Consider the following 16,470-nt stretch of genomic DNA (forward strand, 5'->3'; position numbering starts at 1 on the left):
TTCGCCGCACTCAGGGCTAGACGGAACACTCGGTGAATGGTGTGTGCAGCTGTCCCCGTACCCCACAACCCTGTTGCATGTTGATTTGAGTCACACAAGACAATCCGGTCACCATGAACCACGAGTCGGGTTCTCCGTACCTCTCTGCGAATGAGGGAAGACTTTTGGTAATCGATGATACGAGTCACACCAGACAATCTGGTCCCACACACACAAGTTCAGTAGTACAGCATGTAGTAAAATGAGCCACTACTATGGATGCGCCCTTCCTCCGAGGGTTGCAACCTGTGAATCGGACACTGAACTCAATGAGAACGAGAGAGATGTGGCACGGACGATAAATCAGGCCACGCTGAATCCCACAACCGGTGAATTAGCTCATTACCAACATGGCGCTTGTGTGTGCTGAGGTCCCACGATGCAGGGGCCACACTCCTTAGATGCCGGCACGGTTTGGGGGTTCCTCACAAGGCATTCCAGTTTCCAGGTACAATTCTTAGTTCCATGCGTTAGTCAGGATCCAGCAGATGACGTAGCACTTGTGAGGGCACCACGCTCCAGGTCAAACGCATAGACATCTCCAGCTTAAACATGTAAATGGTGTAGGTCCCTCACAGGAGGCCTTTGACCTCCACAAACAGGGGTCAAGCCAACAAGCACTTGGAGAGTACACTTCAGGCCAGCCACTAATCAGGCAGGGTGCATGGTCCCTTCCATTTGCAGTCTCCTTCTTCTGCACAACAGATTCCTCTTGCAGTGTGCACCATGCAGTCTAGGATCTCTCACCCCACGTCCCCACAAGTGTATCTCTGCCTTGCTGAAGTGTGGCACCAGTAGTTATATTGTAGTGTGCTTTGAAGTTGGGGTGGTCAGAGGGTTCCCCTTTAAACCACAGATGTCTGCCCTAAATGTGTGTCCTGTCTGCCATAGGGCCTTGGAATGCAGTTCTTAACCTTTAGTTGGGCCATGATCTGGCTTTTCAGTGTCCAAGTGTCAAAACCTCTACCTCCAATCTATCCAGCCAAGTCCTAAAATGGCAGAGGTCTGTCAATCAGTTGCATGTCCAATGTTTAGGGCTGTCTCTGGTGAATGCAGAAATGTGCTCCGTCATCCTCAAGAGTGGACTTAAGTCAAACTAAAATGCACACAAAAGAGTTTAGCACAGAGAAATGCCCACTTTCTAGAAGTGGCATTTCTAGGTTATTAATAACGAATCCACCTTTACCACAAGAGAGGGGTTGTCATTGTGAATACAGAGATAGTAAACAACATGAGGCTGCTCCACTGTAAGCCACCACAGCAGCTTAAAGTAATCTCAGCCATTCCCCCATGTTAACCTATAGGGAGAGCAAACCTAATAGGTAGTGAAAACACACATGGGGGTTCTGCACTAGCCGGCAGGGAACATACATCTGTACCTGGCCTGTCTTTCACCTATCACTTGTTCCACAAGCCCTCCTCCCCTCACTGGGGCTCACACTAGGGTTGCACTACTGTTAGTGAAAGGCCCCCTGAGCTTTGGCCAGTGATTTAGAAAGGCCAACCTGAGCCTAAGTGCAAATGCACACACACAAGCCTGCAATGACACGCTTCAGACATGGTTGAAATAACCAGGTAAGCACCACTTCCTAACATGTGTAGGCAGGGTGCGCAAACTTTCACACATCATTACAGTAGGAAAGTGCCCAGAGTCCTAAGGCCAAAAACAGAGAATCAGCAAAAACCAGAAGGAAAAAGCAAATTGTTTAGTGAAACACTACCTCAAGTGTATCCAGTCTAACAAACACTCCTTATCAGTATAACAAAATCTGATACCTGACTATGGGGCATATGTATCAAAAAAGAGTTTTGCGATTCTCAAATTGCGATTTTTAGAGAATCGCAATTAGAGATTCGCAAAAAATGCAATATATGTAGGATTTGCTAAAAACGTTGCGAATCCTACATATTCCTAATTTGCGAATCGCAAATTGAGATTCGAAATAAGGAATACCTTCTCATTCATTCCTATGGGCTAGGAGGCCCATAGGAATGAATGGGAAGACATTCTCAATTTGCGATTACCAATTAGAGAATCGCAAATTGAGAATGCAATTTCAAGGTTGCAAGGGTGCCAAAAGGACACCCTGTTGCACCCCTGAAATATGTATGTGTGCACAAGTGGCACACATACATTCCTTAAGAGCATGTATGTGCACCACATGGCACTTTGAAAAATGCACAAAAGTGCATTTTTCAAAGAAATTGCGAATTACCACCAACTTGAAGTTGGTGGTAATTTGCGATTCCTTAAGGCCAAATCTCAATTTTTCTGTGCTTCCTACATTGCATTTAAGGAATCGCAATTTGCGATTCCTTAAATGTATTCGCAAAATAGGGAATCGCATATTTTGCGATTCCTTATTTTCCGAGTGTTTTTTTTTTCATGCATTGCACACAGCTAAATTGCGATCGCAAACGCTGAAATTCACTGAATTTCAGCGTCTGCGATCGCAATTTAGCTTGATACATATACCCCTTGGTCCCAATACACCAGTGTATCTTATTGACTGAAGCAACTGCATAAAAGTAATTTGAAATTTGAGGGCTCTGACCTAAGTTAGTGTATATATGTATGTATATGGTATTCTTATAGCGTAAACTCTATGCGCGAATAACACTTATACTTCCCTAGAAAGTACACATGACAGCATATGCGATCATTAAAACCAAATTACGTTATAGTGTTTTGTATTTCTACCCCAAAAGATTCATATTTCTTCAAATCTTTCAATTAATAATGCACTTTTACTGGATTGTATTGGAATATTCAAGTTTGGTTCTTATTTGCTGTATTTATTGCGTAAACATTATTCACAGAATGAATCGTGCAATATAAAGAGATCAATACACAACTGTAAGTTCACACTTCTAGGGTACCTAAACACAGTACAAATAAAATACATAGACAACAAATAAATGAAGATCAAATTCTGCTAACTGAAATGGTTTTTCAAATAAAATGTAAACTATTGTAGAATCATGCTCTAACTTTTCTTCTTATCATATAAAAAAGCAAGGCTGGCATATGGAACATCTTACAAGAAATACATCTGGGCATAGAGGCAGGGACAAGCAGAAGGGAAGGACCTGAAGAGGCACTGACCCCTCATGTGTCAGTGTCTGACTGCCCAGCTCCTATGTGCATTATTATATGGAAAACATTTCATTCAAAGTGATTCGGATTTTCTGAAGCAGGCAAATGCCCTTCGGCGTCTTGGCGCTAACAATATCTTGCATTCAAGCCTAAAACCAAAAAGGGGATACAAATTAAAACTATAAGGAAAGCGAAAATAGACAAGATTTTAGGTGTTTCCGAAAGCTGAGAAAATTAGACTGACATTTGAGGAGCATGGGCACTCTGTTCCAGAGCTGGCAGGTGGAATAAACAAAACTTCGACCACCCCATGAAGCTTTTTTAATTCTGAATTTGAGGCGGCAGATCTCAGTAGATGTTTTAGGGAGTACCACATGGGAAACATGGGATTCAGACAAAATGTTATTCTCTGGTGTATGTAACAGAATCACATGGGGTGCAGGAGCAGTATCACCTGGGGAAATGCAAATGACTGGGTCACCAAAAATGCAGATAAGATCTTGACCTGGGTGGGGAACACAGGATCACAGAGTGCTGACAACAGGAAACAAACCGAGTGCAGGTGACTGGATCGCAGGGTCACATTGGGTGCTGGTAAAAGGATCCAGATAAATGGATCACGAGGGGTTCTTGTAACAAGATCACACAGTGTGCAGGCAACAGCACCACTGAGTGCATTTTAGAAGATCACAGATTGCAGACAAGAGGATAACTGAGGTGCAGATAAGAGGGTCATATGGGGAGCAGAAGCAGTGTCACCTTGGTAAGTGCAAATGACAGCGTCACCAACAGTGCAGACAAGATGCTGACCCTGGTGCAGATAACAGAGTGCTGATAACAGGGTCCAAACCGTGTACAGATAACTAGATCACAGGATAACATTGGGTGTTGGTAACAGGATCACGCAGGCTGCAGGTAACAGGATCATACTGAGTGCATGTAAGAAGATCACAAGGGGTTGCCCAAAAGGGGATAACTGAGATGCAAATAACAGGATAATTTGGGGTGTAATTAGGTAACAAGACCACATTGGGTTCAGTTAACAAGATAACACAGGTAAATTGACCAGGATCACACAGGCTGCAGATAAAAGTGTTACATGGGGAGCAGGTAACAGTATCATAATGGGTATAAAAAGGAGAGTTTGAGGCTTGTGAGCTGTAGATCACATGCTTTTCATACTCCTGCCATCTAGTGGTGGGTCCGGATGTTTGCAAGTTATGTTTGTTCGAAGAAGTCTTTCCAGTCACGAAGTAGGTGACTCCTCCTTTTAATGATAGTGCACATGGGTATCGACTCCATTGTTAGATTGTTTCTTTCCGCCATTGGGTTCGGACGTGAATTGCTGTGCTCCGGTTCGAAAAAGAAAAACGAGGAACCGACTTTGACGGGGCAATGATTAGGTCTTGCCTCACAAAGTTTTTTAACTGGCTTAAGATCAATCAGCTGAAGCACAATCCTGACAAAACTGATTTTTTTCGGGTAATCTAGAAACGCCTTACTGGAGCTCTTGGTGGCCAAAAGATCTGCTGCCCCCGCCCACGGAAAAGGAGAAAGTCAAAAACTTAGGAATTGTCATAGACAAGACACTATGCATGCGCTTTCAAATCCAAAATCCAACTGGCACTTGCTTTGGCATACTCAGATGCTAAAATAATTCCTGCCACTGTTACTGCTGGAGAGCAGAAAGATCGTGGTGCGCGCTCTGGTGACATCAAAGCTCGACTATGTCAACAGCTTGTACCCCGGTCTTCCCAAATCCCTTATTCAGCGCCTATAAGAGGTACAAAACACGGTGGCCAGAGCCATCCTGACACCTAAACCCAGATCTAGTATGACCCCTATTCTTCAGTCTCTACACTGGCTCTGCATAAAAGAACGGATCAACTTCAAAGCGATGCCAATATTCTTTAAAGCTTTCCACGGCTTACGAGCCAGCTACCTAAATAAGCACGTTAATCGCTAAACAACATCTAGACCCCTAAGATTTTCCAATGCCATCCTGGCCATTGTGCCTAAAATATGCTGTGCCCGCACTGGAGGCATATCCCTCAGCTGTCTAGGCTCAAAATTGTGGAATAGACTCCCTCAGTCTCTGACACTAACCACAGACCTACTCTCTTTCAGGAAGAACTTAAAAACCTGGCTTTTTAATAACAGATGGGTCTTTTACGCATGTTTTCCTCCCGCTGTCACGCGCCAGGAAACTCTAGTCTGAGTAGCTGCGCGCTTTATTAAATACACTATTTCATTTTATATCATTTCATTAGGTCACTGACGGTGCAAAGAAACACTCGTCCAAATTCTAAGGGCCTTATTTATGAGGCCTTGCTTCACTTTTATGCCGCCAGTTCGTCACTTTTTGTGACACACCGACAGCGTAAAAAGTGTGCCATGTAGCGCCCTATTTACAAAGTGATGCATCTAGGCAGATGCGTCACTTTGTAAACTTCTGCACCACATTATACCTGCGCCAGGTATAATGTATGCAGGGTGGGTGCTCCCCTCAAAAAGCCTCGTAGAAATGGCGCATTGAAATCTATGAGAACTCAGTGCGCCACTTCAAGGATGCCATTGCGTCAATATCTTACACCTGCCTCACAGCAGGCATAAGACTGATGCAGGCCCTTTCACATGGGTCTTGCCCCATGTGAAAGGACACATTGCTGGAGTTGCGTCTATTTTCAGACACACCCCAGCAATGCATAATTTTTGAGCCTTTAGATATGTCAGAAATACTGATGTATCTGTAACTCCTTGCGACATGATGCGTCATACAGTAAATATCACGCATCCATCATGTCACAAGGAGGGCGCATTAAGAAGTGATGCTTCCCTGTTTTGATAATGCGATGCATCACTTCTCATAAATAAGGCTCTATATGTGTTTACATCCTATATTCATGGATAGTTATGTGTGTTTTCAATATTGTAACACAGCAGCAGCTCGCCAATATTACTGCAAATAATCTCTGTGACACCCTCCCATTTCTTATATGTTAGGCCTTATTTTGATCTAAAAGAAAAACAATTTATGTATATTGCATGAAACATAAACACAACATGGAGGAGTGTGGCTCAATGGTTAGAGCGGCAGACCCTGAAGCAGAGTTCTGACCAGGGACCAGGGTTCGATTCCCGCCTCGGCGGGGCTCGGGCTCAATTTCCTCGTACCTGTCTATTCTCGCCTCGGTGCCTATTCTAATCACGGGCCCCACGCTGCAACTCTGGGCAATAGCTTGCTTAGCCTCCACACCGGCCCCAACAGCGCTAAGGATGCCTGGCTTCACCCTGGGGGTGCCCAGGAGTGGACACTTCACAGGGAAAGCCAGGAGGGGTTCCACAGCGGTATGAGTATCAGTGCCAGGAAACCGCAAAGGCGACACCGCAAGGTGTCCGTCTGGTGACAGTGCGCTCTATAAGTACCTTGACATTTACAACATTTCTCTGCAAAAATGGCTGTACTAGACTCTCACACATACATAAAAAATAAATTAAAGGAAAACAGTATTTAAAACAATCTGTTTAAGAAATAACGGTCATTAGGGCAAAACTCTGGAGAACGGAACTGACTCTGTCAGGGGGCCCCCTGAAAGGCTGGGGCCCTGGGCCAGAGCCCTCTTTGCCTATGCATTAAAATGTCTCTGGGTAGACGGCAGTACTCATCGCTCTCTGCAGTGGTGGAACACACACAACTTATCATAAGGACGGCCCTTCATAGACCCTGTTCCACAGACAGTGCTAACTGCAGATGCATCGCTCACTGTTTGAGGAGCTCATCTCCACAATCACACAATTCAAGGATTGTGGAGTCAAAAGCAAAAGGCTCTTCACCTAAATCATCTGGAGCTGCTAGCAGTGTTTCTAGCGCTCTAAGTTTTGAAATTCATCTTCTAGCTGTCTTAGTCCGAACCGACAACATGACAGCTATGTACTATATACAAAAGCAGGGGGGACACACTCTCTCCAACTATCACGCCTAGGTCAAGCCATTTGGAAATGGGCCATACACCACAAAATTCATCTTCTAGCAGAACACCTTCCAGGAGTAAACAATCAAATTGCCGATCTTCTCAGCAGACAGAGGAAGCAGATCCACGAGTGGGAACTTCACCCTCAAGTTCTCCTCCCGTACTTTCATAATTGGGGTTTTCCTCGAATAGATCATTCCGCCACACACAAAAATTCAAAATGTCCAAGCTTCGCCTCCAGGTATTCACACCCGCTCTCCAAAGGCAATGCACTATGGATGAACCGGTCAGGGATATTTGCCTAGACTTTTCCACCTCTCCCACTCATTCCATTAGTGGTTCAGAAACTCTGGAAAACATCCCTCACACCGATATTGATAGCTCCCACATGGGCCTGTCAACCTTGGTTCACCACCCTGCTGGAACTGTCAATAGTTCCACATCAAAAGCTACACCTCACATCTAGTTTCCTCACACAGAGCCACGGAGAAATCAGGCACCCAGACCCCAAAGAACTCAACCTAGCGATCTGTCTCCTGAATTCATAGAGTTTGGCTATCTGAATCTTCCACCAGACTGTATGAACATTATCAAAGAGGCCGGAAGGCTTACTACAAGAGCTTGTTATGCAGCTAAATGGAAACTATTTGTTATCCATTGTAATAATAACAATATCATTCCTCTGGATGCTTCCATACAAAATATCATCTGTTATTTACTACACTTGCAGCGGTCAGAATTAGCTTACGCACCTATCCGCTTACATCTCGCTGCAATAGCTGCGTACCCACAAAATAGGTAGCACTTGCCTCTCTTTAGAATACCAGTTATCAAAGCATTTATGGAAGGACTAAAAAGAGTTTTACCGCCAAGACTCCCACCTGCCCCAGTGTGGAATATTAACCTAATCCTTACACGATTAATGGGCTGACCTTTTGAGCCCATGCATAAATGTGAACTGCAATTTCTCTCATGGAAAATCGCTTTCCTCATTGCAGTCACTTCACTGAGGAGAGTGGGTGAGCTACAGGCACTAACCATAGAAGAACCTTTTTTCCAGCTTCACAAAGACAAAGTGGTTCTTCGTACCAACCCTAAATTTCTACCTAAAGTAGTATCTGCCTTTCACATCAATCAATCGGTTGAGTTACCTGTGTTCTTTCCTCAACCAGATTCAGTGGCAGAACGAGCTCTACACACTAGATGTTAGAAGAGCATTGTTATATTACATAGAAAGAATAAAGTAATTTCGTAAGACAAAACAACTTTTTGTTGCTTTTGCTCCACCTCACAAAGGCAATCCTATATCGAGATCAGGTACTTCTAAATGGATTGTTAAATGTATTCAAACATGTTATACGAAAGCAAAAATAACTTTAACAATACCTTAGAGCGCATTCCACACGCAAAATAGGGGCTACTATGGCTTTCTAGGAAACATTCCCATAGCTAACATCTGTAAGGCTGCACCATGGTCTACACCACACACATTCACAAAGCACTATTGTGTAGATGTGTTAGCAAGACCACAAGCTAATGTAGGCCAGGAAGTACTTAGAACACTTTTTCAAACAACTGCAACAGCTACAGGTTAGCCTCCACTTTGGGAGAATACTGCTGTATAGTCTATGCAAAGCATGTGATCTACAGCTCACATGCCTCGAACGGAAAACGTTTCTTACCCACTAAGCATCTGTTCTTGGCATGTAGAGCTGTAGATTTACATGCGCCTACTTGCCTCCCTGTGTACCTATACCTTTTGCAGTTCTTTCTTATCTTATATACATATGCATGGACATCACTATTCTACCTTTACTAACTCCATTCTCACCCACTGCGGGAAAATAATCTAACAATTGAGTCGATGCCTATGCGCACTATCACCAAAAGGAGGAGTCACCTACCTTGTGACTGGAAAGACTTCTTCAAAGAAAAAAAACGTGCAAACATCTGGACCCAGCACTAAATGGCAGGAGTATGCAAAGCATGTGAATCTACAGCTCTACATGCCAAGAACAGTTGCTTACTCAGTAAGTAACATTTTCCTTACTTGGGATACAGATAGCAGGGTGACCAGAGATGCATATAAAAGGAAGACACTGGGTGCAGATAGTAAGGTCGCATGGGGTGCTTATACCCTAATAATGCTTGAATTAATGGTGATTTATAAAGCACATTGCTACCCAAGAGTGCCTCCAGCGCTAGAGGATAGGTGATAGGCTTAACAGGTCTCAAAAATCCAAGTCTTAAGGGATTTCCCAAACTTTTGGCACATTTAACAGCATATGAAAGGGTACAGATAAAAGGATCAGATATGCTTCAAATTAATATGGATGCAGATAACAGGATCATATAGGGTATGGATGAAATGGTCACAAGGACCATATGGGGTGCAGGCAACAGGATCAAATGCTCTGAAGATAACAGAATAACATGGTGCACAGGATCTAAATGTGGAAGAAACAGGGTCACAATGGAGGAATGTGTCAGGGTCACACAGGATGCACAAGAAAAGGCCACTTGGGGTGCAGAAAACAGGGTCACAAGGCGTGCACATCACATGTCTTTGTAGTGTGTTGACCAAGATATCAAGTGCAGGTAAAATGGTTCTGTGTTGCTGATAAATACCTCTTTCTCTGCACAGACTCCAAGACGAGCCAGTACGCAGTTCGAGGATGTGCGACCCAACAGTTCTGTGAAGTAGGCAACAGCTCCTCCACCATAGCTGGTGCGAGCATGATAAGTGACATGGCTTGCACCGACGCTGGCATCCGCCCAGAGCATGGACTCTTTCTGCCGATTCTTGCCATGCTCGTCCTTCTGAAACTCTTTTCCTAAATTCTACTGATGGCACTAGAGACCTGTGTCACATCTGAGGTCCAGGTGAAGAACACCAGTACCCCTTTTGATGCGTCTCAACTCCTCAATTCATCAATGTCTCCCTCTGTGGTCAATCGCTTTTTAAAACTGACTTGTAGCATACACTCCCAATTTCTAAGGATGTAGGCAGGGCCTTCTCCATCACACTGCAGGGAGCCATTGGCCCGTCGAGGAGGTTTGTTATCATTGCATCTACAGGCAGGTCTCCCTTACTGCTGCACAGGGAAATGTGCTGATGTTCTTGAATAGAAAGCTTTGTAATTGTTTCTGAAGAAAGTTCTTGCTGTTAATGTAGAATAGATTATGCTATTAGTCCTGCAAAGAGATTTGTTTCAGGGCAATATGGGAAAAGATATTTATTTGCAGGAGGGTGACGTCATTGGACTTCAGGTTATGGTCCTGTAGATACAAGTAATAGTGCCGCATGCAAAGCTTTGTGATTTGTCATCCACACATACCCAGGAAGATGTTTCTTGTGGATTTAAGAGTATGCAAAATTGCTTGTCCTGCAGGGAAAGCCCCTTCATTAGTCCTAAATGAAAAGCTTAATCGTTGGTCCCACCTAGAGATTTTCCAGTGATCACCCAATGATAACTTTTCTCACTCAATTAAAACATGGTCACTGATCATCCAATGAATACTTTGTCACTGATAACACATCACCTAACAAGAGCTTTGTCATCCATCACCCAGTGGGTGCAGGGACCTATGAGAACCTTGTCAATATTTACCAAAGAAGACTGTGTTGATCACCAGAGAGCTGTGACTGGTCACCCAATGAGGGCTTTGGCATTGAGGCCCAATAAGAACTTTTGTCACTGCTCATCCAATGACAGCTTCATCACAGATCATGAGAGCTTTATCATTGATACAACTCTGAGGGCAGTGTGGATGATTAATCAAGTAGATACTTCTCATTGGTCATCCAGTGAATGTTTATCATTAGTTGCCTAATTAGAGCTTTGTTTCTGGTCCTATATAGAGGATTTTCATTGGTCCCTCAGAGAGCCCTCCATTGTTAAGGCAATCAGCAGAGTGTTTTTCTTTATAGTCAGTAGAGAGAGCTTTTTCATTGCAGCTCATGAATAGCGTTTGATTTGACCAACCAGAGAAGTGTGTTCATCACGTCCCATGTAGGGACAGTGCTGTAGCCGCACCTAAGAAACTGCAGTTTGTCATATGAAGGGGAACTTATATCACTGACCTTTTTTAAAAAAAAGCTTTTAAATGGTTCCACTGGGAGAGCTGTGAATTTTTTTTGCAGTTAAAATGTTGTTGTGTTATATGGGCAATAGCTTTTCATTTGTTGTTATGGGTGTCCAAAAAGAGCTTGTCCCTAATCTCACAAAGGAAATATTGCCACTGTTCCTACAAGGGGCACATCATCAGTGTTTTGATAGCGCTTGAAGGGGAACGTTTGCTTTTAGCTTAGTTCTGTAGTCTATCGTCGCCCCCATGGAAGAGCGTCATCATTTTTATAATATGAGCTTGTGCTCTCTATTTCAGCAGGGAGAGCTTTCACTTGGTTTATCATATAGTGGTTTGCCTTCGTCCAAACAGTGACAGTTTATTATCGGCTTAATATAGATAGGATTGCTGTTCACATAGTGATCAGAGGTTATCGGCCGAATATACAGCGGTGTGCCTTTGTCCCGCGAATGTGTCTGGTCCAAGATGGAGAGGAGTCATTCCCAAGAGTGAATACTTGTTTTGGCTGAACAGGATGAGTTTGGTATTGTCTTAGTTTTGCATTTGCCCCCACAGTGGTGTTTTATCATTGACCGAACAAGGTTAGTTTATTAACCTAAGTTGTAGATTTTTCTTTTTGTCCCACGGCTGAGAGATTAACATTGGTCTAATAAAGGGAACTTTGATGTTGTGAGAAACGAGAGTTTGCCATTGACCCAACATGAGAAGGTTTGCCTTTGTAGCCGCAGGGATTGTATTATATTTGGATGTCAGGGAGAGGTTTGGTGCTTTCCTCACAGGGGTAGTTTGTTGTTGGAGTGATATGTAGAAGTTAGCCTTTAATTCAGTACTGAGAGAGCTGTTTAAGGCAGAATGATAAGGTCTGACTGTGTTACACATTTGTTATTGGCCACGGTAATATAGGGGATTGTTTATGTGCTCACAGGGGGTGCTTGTTATCCACTATTATTTTCATTGTTGGCGCAAAGGCTGCGCAGAAACCCTCATCAACGTCTGAACAGGAAGGGGTGGTCTTCCTTAGTCTTGTTGGTTTTTGATCAAACTATAGCTTTGTCCCTGGTAAAGATGTGCCTAAATACTGTATTCATAAACAAATCAAATAATTGAAAAATTGCATCTAGTGGCACAAGAAAATGAAAAATGAAGCTTCGTGATTGGTTGTCATAATTTGGGTGAGAGATGTGCTGCAGTGGCGAGCTTGCATCAGGGGCGTAACGTAGTCCCCTGAAGCGCAAGGGTCCCCCAACCCTTCAGCAGCCTCCAGCCCTTCAAGGGTCCCCCCTTCCGCCCAAGGCTAATTAATATTGATGAGATATGGGAGACTCAGGGCCCCATCTTTACATACTGCAGGGGGGAGGGGCTAGCCATTTTGCATTAATCACTGGCCTGTATGGTACACTTCTTCCATGTTCGCAAGAGAGGTGTGTGAACGCCGCTTTAAAAGATACTGTCTTGTTGTGCTACTTTGTGTCCTTGCCACCTTACGTCATTTAATGTCTTATGTAGACAGCTGAATACACATTCTGTGTACACACAATAAACAAACATTTACCATCACAAGTTCTTTGTTGTTCATTTGGTTTGGGATCCTGAGGCGTGAAAGCGCCTGACTCGATTGGTCACATGACCTCAGCCAATGCCCAGGAGTCTGACCGAATGTTTTGCAAGTTATGCAGCAATCAGCACCAGCTTTTCTAAATTGCCCATTGCCTCCTCCTGCATGGCTGTTACAATATTAGATGGTTTTGTGGCTGCTGAACATTAATATTCATGTAAAATGACATATCTGTATTTAAAAATCTAGAGTTTTCTTACCCATAATTTTGAGGTTTATCTGCATGATGGCCCCTGCTTCCTATTGCCCAGCCTACTCTAGAAAGGGCAGACTAAGCTTGCTTGGTGCCCTTTGGGTTGGCATTTCAACTCATTCTTTATTACTGTTCATGGTTCCCAGTTTGGCTCAGCCACAGAGTTACTCCATAAATCCTAGTCTGGTTGAATTTGATTGGAGAAATCGAGATTTGCTTTTAAGGGCAGGAAATGCACTATAGGGTCAGAGTATGCCTTCACTCAGAGAGGCGAACAGGCAAGCGATGGTGAGTATGACTTATCAACATTGGTTAAATCAGCTGACTGTGGATAACTCATACCTGAGGGTAGCACATTTGAAGAATGTGGGTTGAACTAACCATAAAAGGAATGCAATGTTTTCAAATTGGTCCAATTCATAGAAGCAATCAATGCGGGACAGGAAATTCAGCAGGACACTCACTTCCAGCTGGGAGCAGGGTCATGGGGAGCCTAGCAGGACCTCCGGCTAGGAGCAGGTGTCAGGGATCACAGAAGGACACTTTTCCAGCTGGGAGGTGCAGCGGTCACAGGGAGTCCAGGAGGACACTCACTTCTGTGCGGGCATAAGTGCAAAGGTCCGTCATTAAGTTTCCAACCTAAGGGGATGATTACGATGGCGGACTCAGCGGGACTGGGACCGCCCACCTGTAAGGCGGCGATCCCGCACCCCTAATTATGATGCAACCGCCACTGTGGCGGTCTCATCCAGCAATTTATCATTGTGGTGGGTGCTGCTGGCTGCAACACCCGCCACAATGCCAAATGGCCATGTCGTGCATTTCCCTGCACAATGTGGCAGGCTCCTCATTGTGCCTGCCACCTTGTGCATGGAAATGAAGGGGGGTGCACCACCCCACACAGGGGGGCCCGCAACAAACCTCCGAATCCAGCCTCCGCCTGTCTTTTTGTGGCGGGAGGACCGCCCCAAAAAAGCAGGCGGAAAGGGATTTCGTAATCCCTTGCAGGCACTGCTGCAATGCTGCCCTGTGTCTTGGTTCCGCAAGGCGGGCGGAAAGGACCACCTTGCAGAACCGTGGCGGACGGACTTTCCATCCGCCGCGGACGCATTGGGATTCCCACCGCCATTCTAATTTGACAGTCGCAATTTCCTGTGTGATGGCTGAAGGACTGCCACTGCCGGCCCAGTGGTGGCGGTCCTTCCGCCATCATAATGAACTCCTAAGGTAGGAACTGCGCATATGTGGATAGCATAAGATTTGGAATGGTGCCAGACTGATTTAATGCACCCCCTCAGGATATGTTGTCCTATAGAGCAGCTAGCTCAGAGCACGTCTAAACCTAGACAGGAAGCAAATGGTTCAGGCAACCACTGAAAATGACAACCCTGTTCCCCAATGAATCATGGTAACCGATCTAGAACCCTTTTGCTTAGTAACTTGTGCTCTCTTATTCTCAAAGAAATATGCAAGTAATACACCGTGGGATGTGTTCATTGTTTATTGAACCAATATGATTCTTGTATAAAGTATATATATGCCGCAATGATCAATAGACAGAAGCAGATATAAGTTATTGTGAGTGGCAGGACAGTGCACAGAATAAAATGTTCCACCTTTGTGCTAAGACATTAATGATATACAACAATATAGATAGTTGGTGTATTCCTTCTATGCAATCCCTAATCTAAGTGTCTAAGGCGTGTGTGTGTGTTCTGTCAAGAATCCCCGTACTGGATGATCCAACCCCGGATACCTGAAGGAAAAGAATGTAAGTAACCATCTTGGTCACATGCTGGACAACTTTCAGAGAGATATTAGCAAGGTGCTGGGCCTAAGCTTTAGCATGCAGAGATCTCACCAATGACAGCAAAGTTCTTCTCTAACTAAACCTGGAAATGCTTGTTTTATTTATAATGAGAAGCATCCTTGCGACTCGTGGGCAAGCCAGCATTGTTATGGTCTATAGATAGCTGTGTTGCCTCGTGGATGAAAAATAAAACGACATTGGTGCAATGTGTGTCGAGGCCTTATGATAGGTGTTCAAGGAGTTGTGATAATGGTCTTGCCAGGTGGAATCTGTAAAAAAAGCTTATCCAGCATCGTCATGCACACAAATGTGTGTGAAGGTTATTGTGTGAAAGGGAAGACAATTTAAGAAACTTGTTGATGGTGGAAGATGGCATTGTTTCTACCTGGGCCTAAGTAAGGCACATGATTCCCACTCCTTAGACAAAGTGATTGCCAATAAGCTAAAATGTAATCTGCCACACCAATCTCGAACTATGATGGACCGGCACTGAGGCTTCGCGAACACGGATTACCACTTAATATTCACGTACTTTTATCCTTACTACGGATCTACTCGAAGGAGGCAGATTACATTTTCCGACTCCATCTCGGACCAACTCAGTTACATCACTGAGAGGCATCTCTACCCCTTACTTAGTCAGCCACAGCACGGACTAGACCTACCGTCTTAGCCAACCAGTGACGCTACAACCTACACCTACCTTGTCCTGAAGAAGCCCATGCTTGGGCGAAACGCGTTGGCTGTATTGAACCTCATCAGCATCACGAATAAAATACAACTATAGAAATACAAGCAACGACGTGGACTCACTATTTCTTCTTAAACTTGTTGTGTATAAAAAATTTAACTTTGAAGTATATTGCCTCATACCCTTATGCTAAATCTTGTAATTTATGGTCATATAGCAGCTGGCCATCTGAGGCGGGCAATATCTAAATATCTATTTGTGACTTTTCTTGGCAGTGTGGTCATCTGCAACCCAGCTGCTTCTTTCTCGTATCAGGTATTACATATAAGCTACGCTTTTGTGAAAAAACAGCAGGCTACAAACAGTGTGCAAGTTGCCCATGTTGTACTGGCATCATTTACAGTCTGTAAACTGTGTTAGGGAAATTTTTTCACTGTTAATTGTGGTTCTTTAAAGGACTAAAGCAACAGCTTCAGGGAGACCAAGTCTAACGCCAATGCGTGCAAGGATGTTAGATAAAGTGCAATAAAAGCGGCAAAAACATTTATCATTATGCACCTGTGCGAATTTCAAAAATATGATGTGAACTAGTGTTGAAACCAGCAATTACATTATGTTATAGTGCTTCTGTTTTTTTCAAATAAAGCAGCGGGCCAAGGAGTCTGGACTGCTTTAAAGAGTACTTTATGTTTTTGGGAAACAAACTTATCTAAAACACAGCGGTACGCGTGGTATTATCATTGAATGAAAAGCCATAAACTGCAGGATGGAAAGATTCTCTCAGAAACTGCAGAGTAAATGTTAAACTTCCCAAACCTTTGATGCGTTTTCAGCTGTCCTTCTCTTTGGGTGGTGTTTATCTGCTAATTATTTCTGTCATAAGTAGTTTATTTTTAGCTCCATAGAAACATACCATGCTTGTGCACTGTATAGTACACTATATATAAGCGGTAACATTGATATGT

At 43.9% G+C, this 16,470-nt stretch overlaps 1 protein-coding gene across 1 annotated transcript in view; it reads left to right on the top strand.

Annotated features, from left to right (window-relative positions):
* Positions 1-12,756, top strand: part of LOC146808850 (phospholipase A2 inhibitor gamma subunit B-like) — a 183,955-nt gene extending 171,199 nt beyond the window's left edge. Inside the window, exon 5 of the mRNA XM_085615674.1 lies at positions 9,752-12,756. Within this exon, the coding sequence (XP_085471800.1) occupies positions 9,752-9,945 (194 nt within the window). The 3' untranslated portion in view covers positions 9,946-12,756. The remainder of the gene's footprint in view (positions 1-9,751) is intronic.
* The last annotated feature ends 3,714 nt before the right edge of the window (positions 12,757-16,470 follow it).

Source organism: Triturus cristatus, chromosome 7, assembly GCF_964204655.1.
Source record: "Triturus cristatus chromosome 7, aTriCri1.1, whole genome shotgun sequence".
Lineage (NCBI taxonomy): Eukaryota > Metazoa > Chordata > Amphibia > Caudata > Salamandridae > Triturus > Triturus cristatus.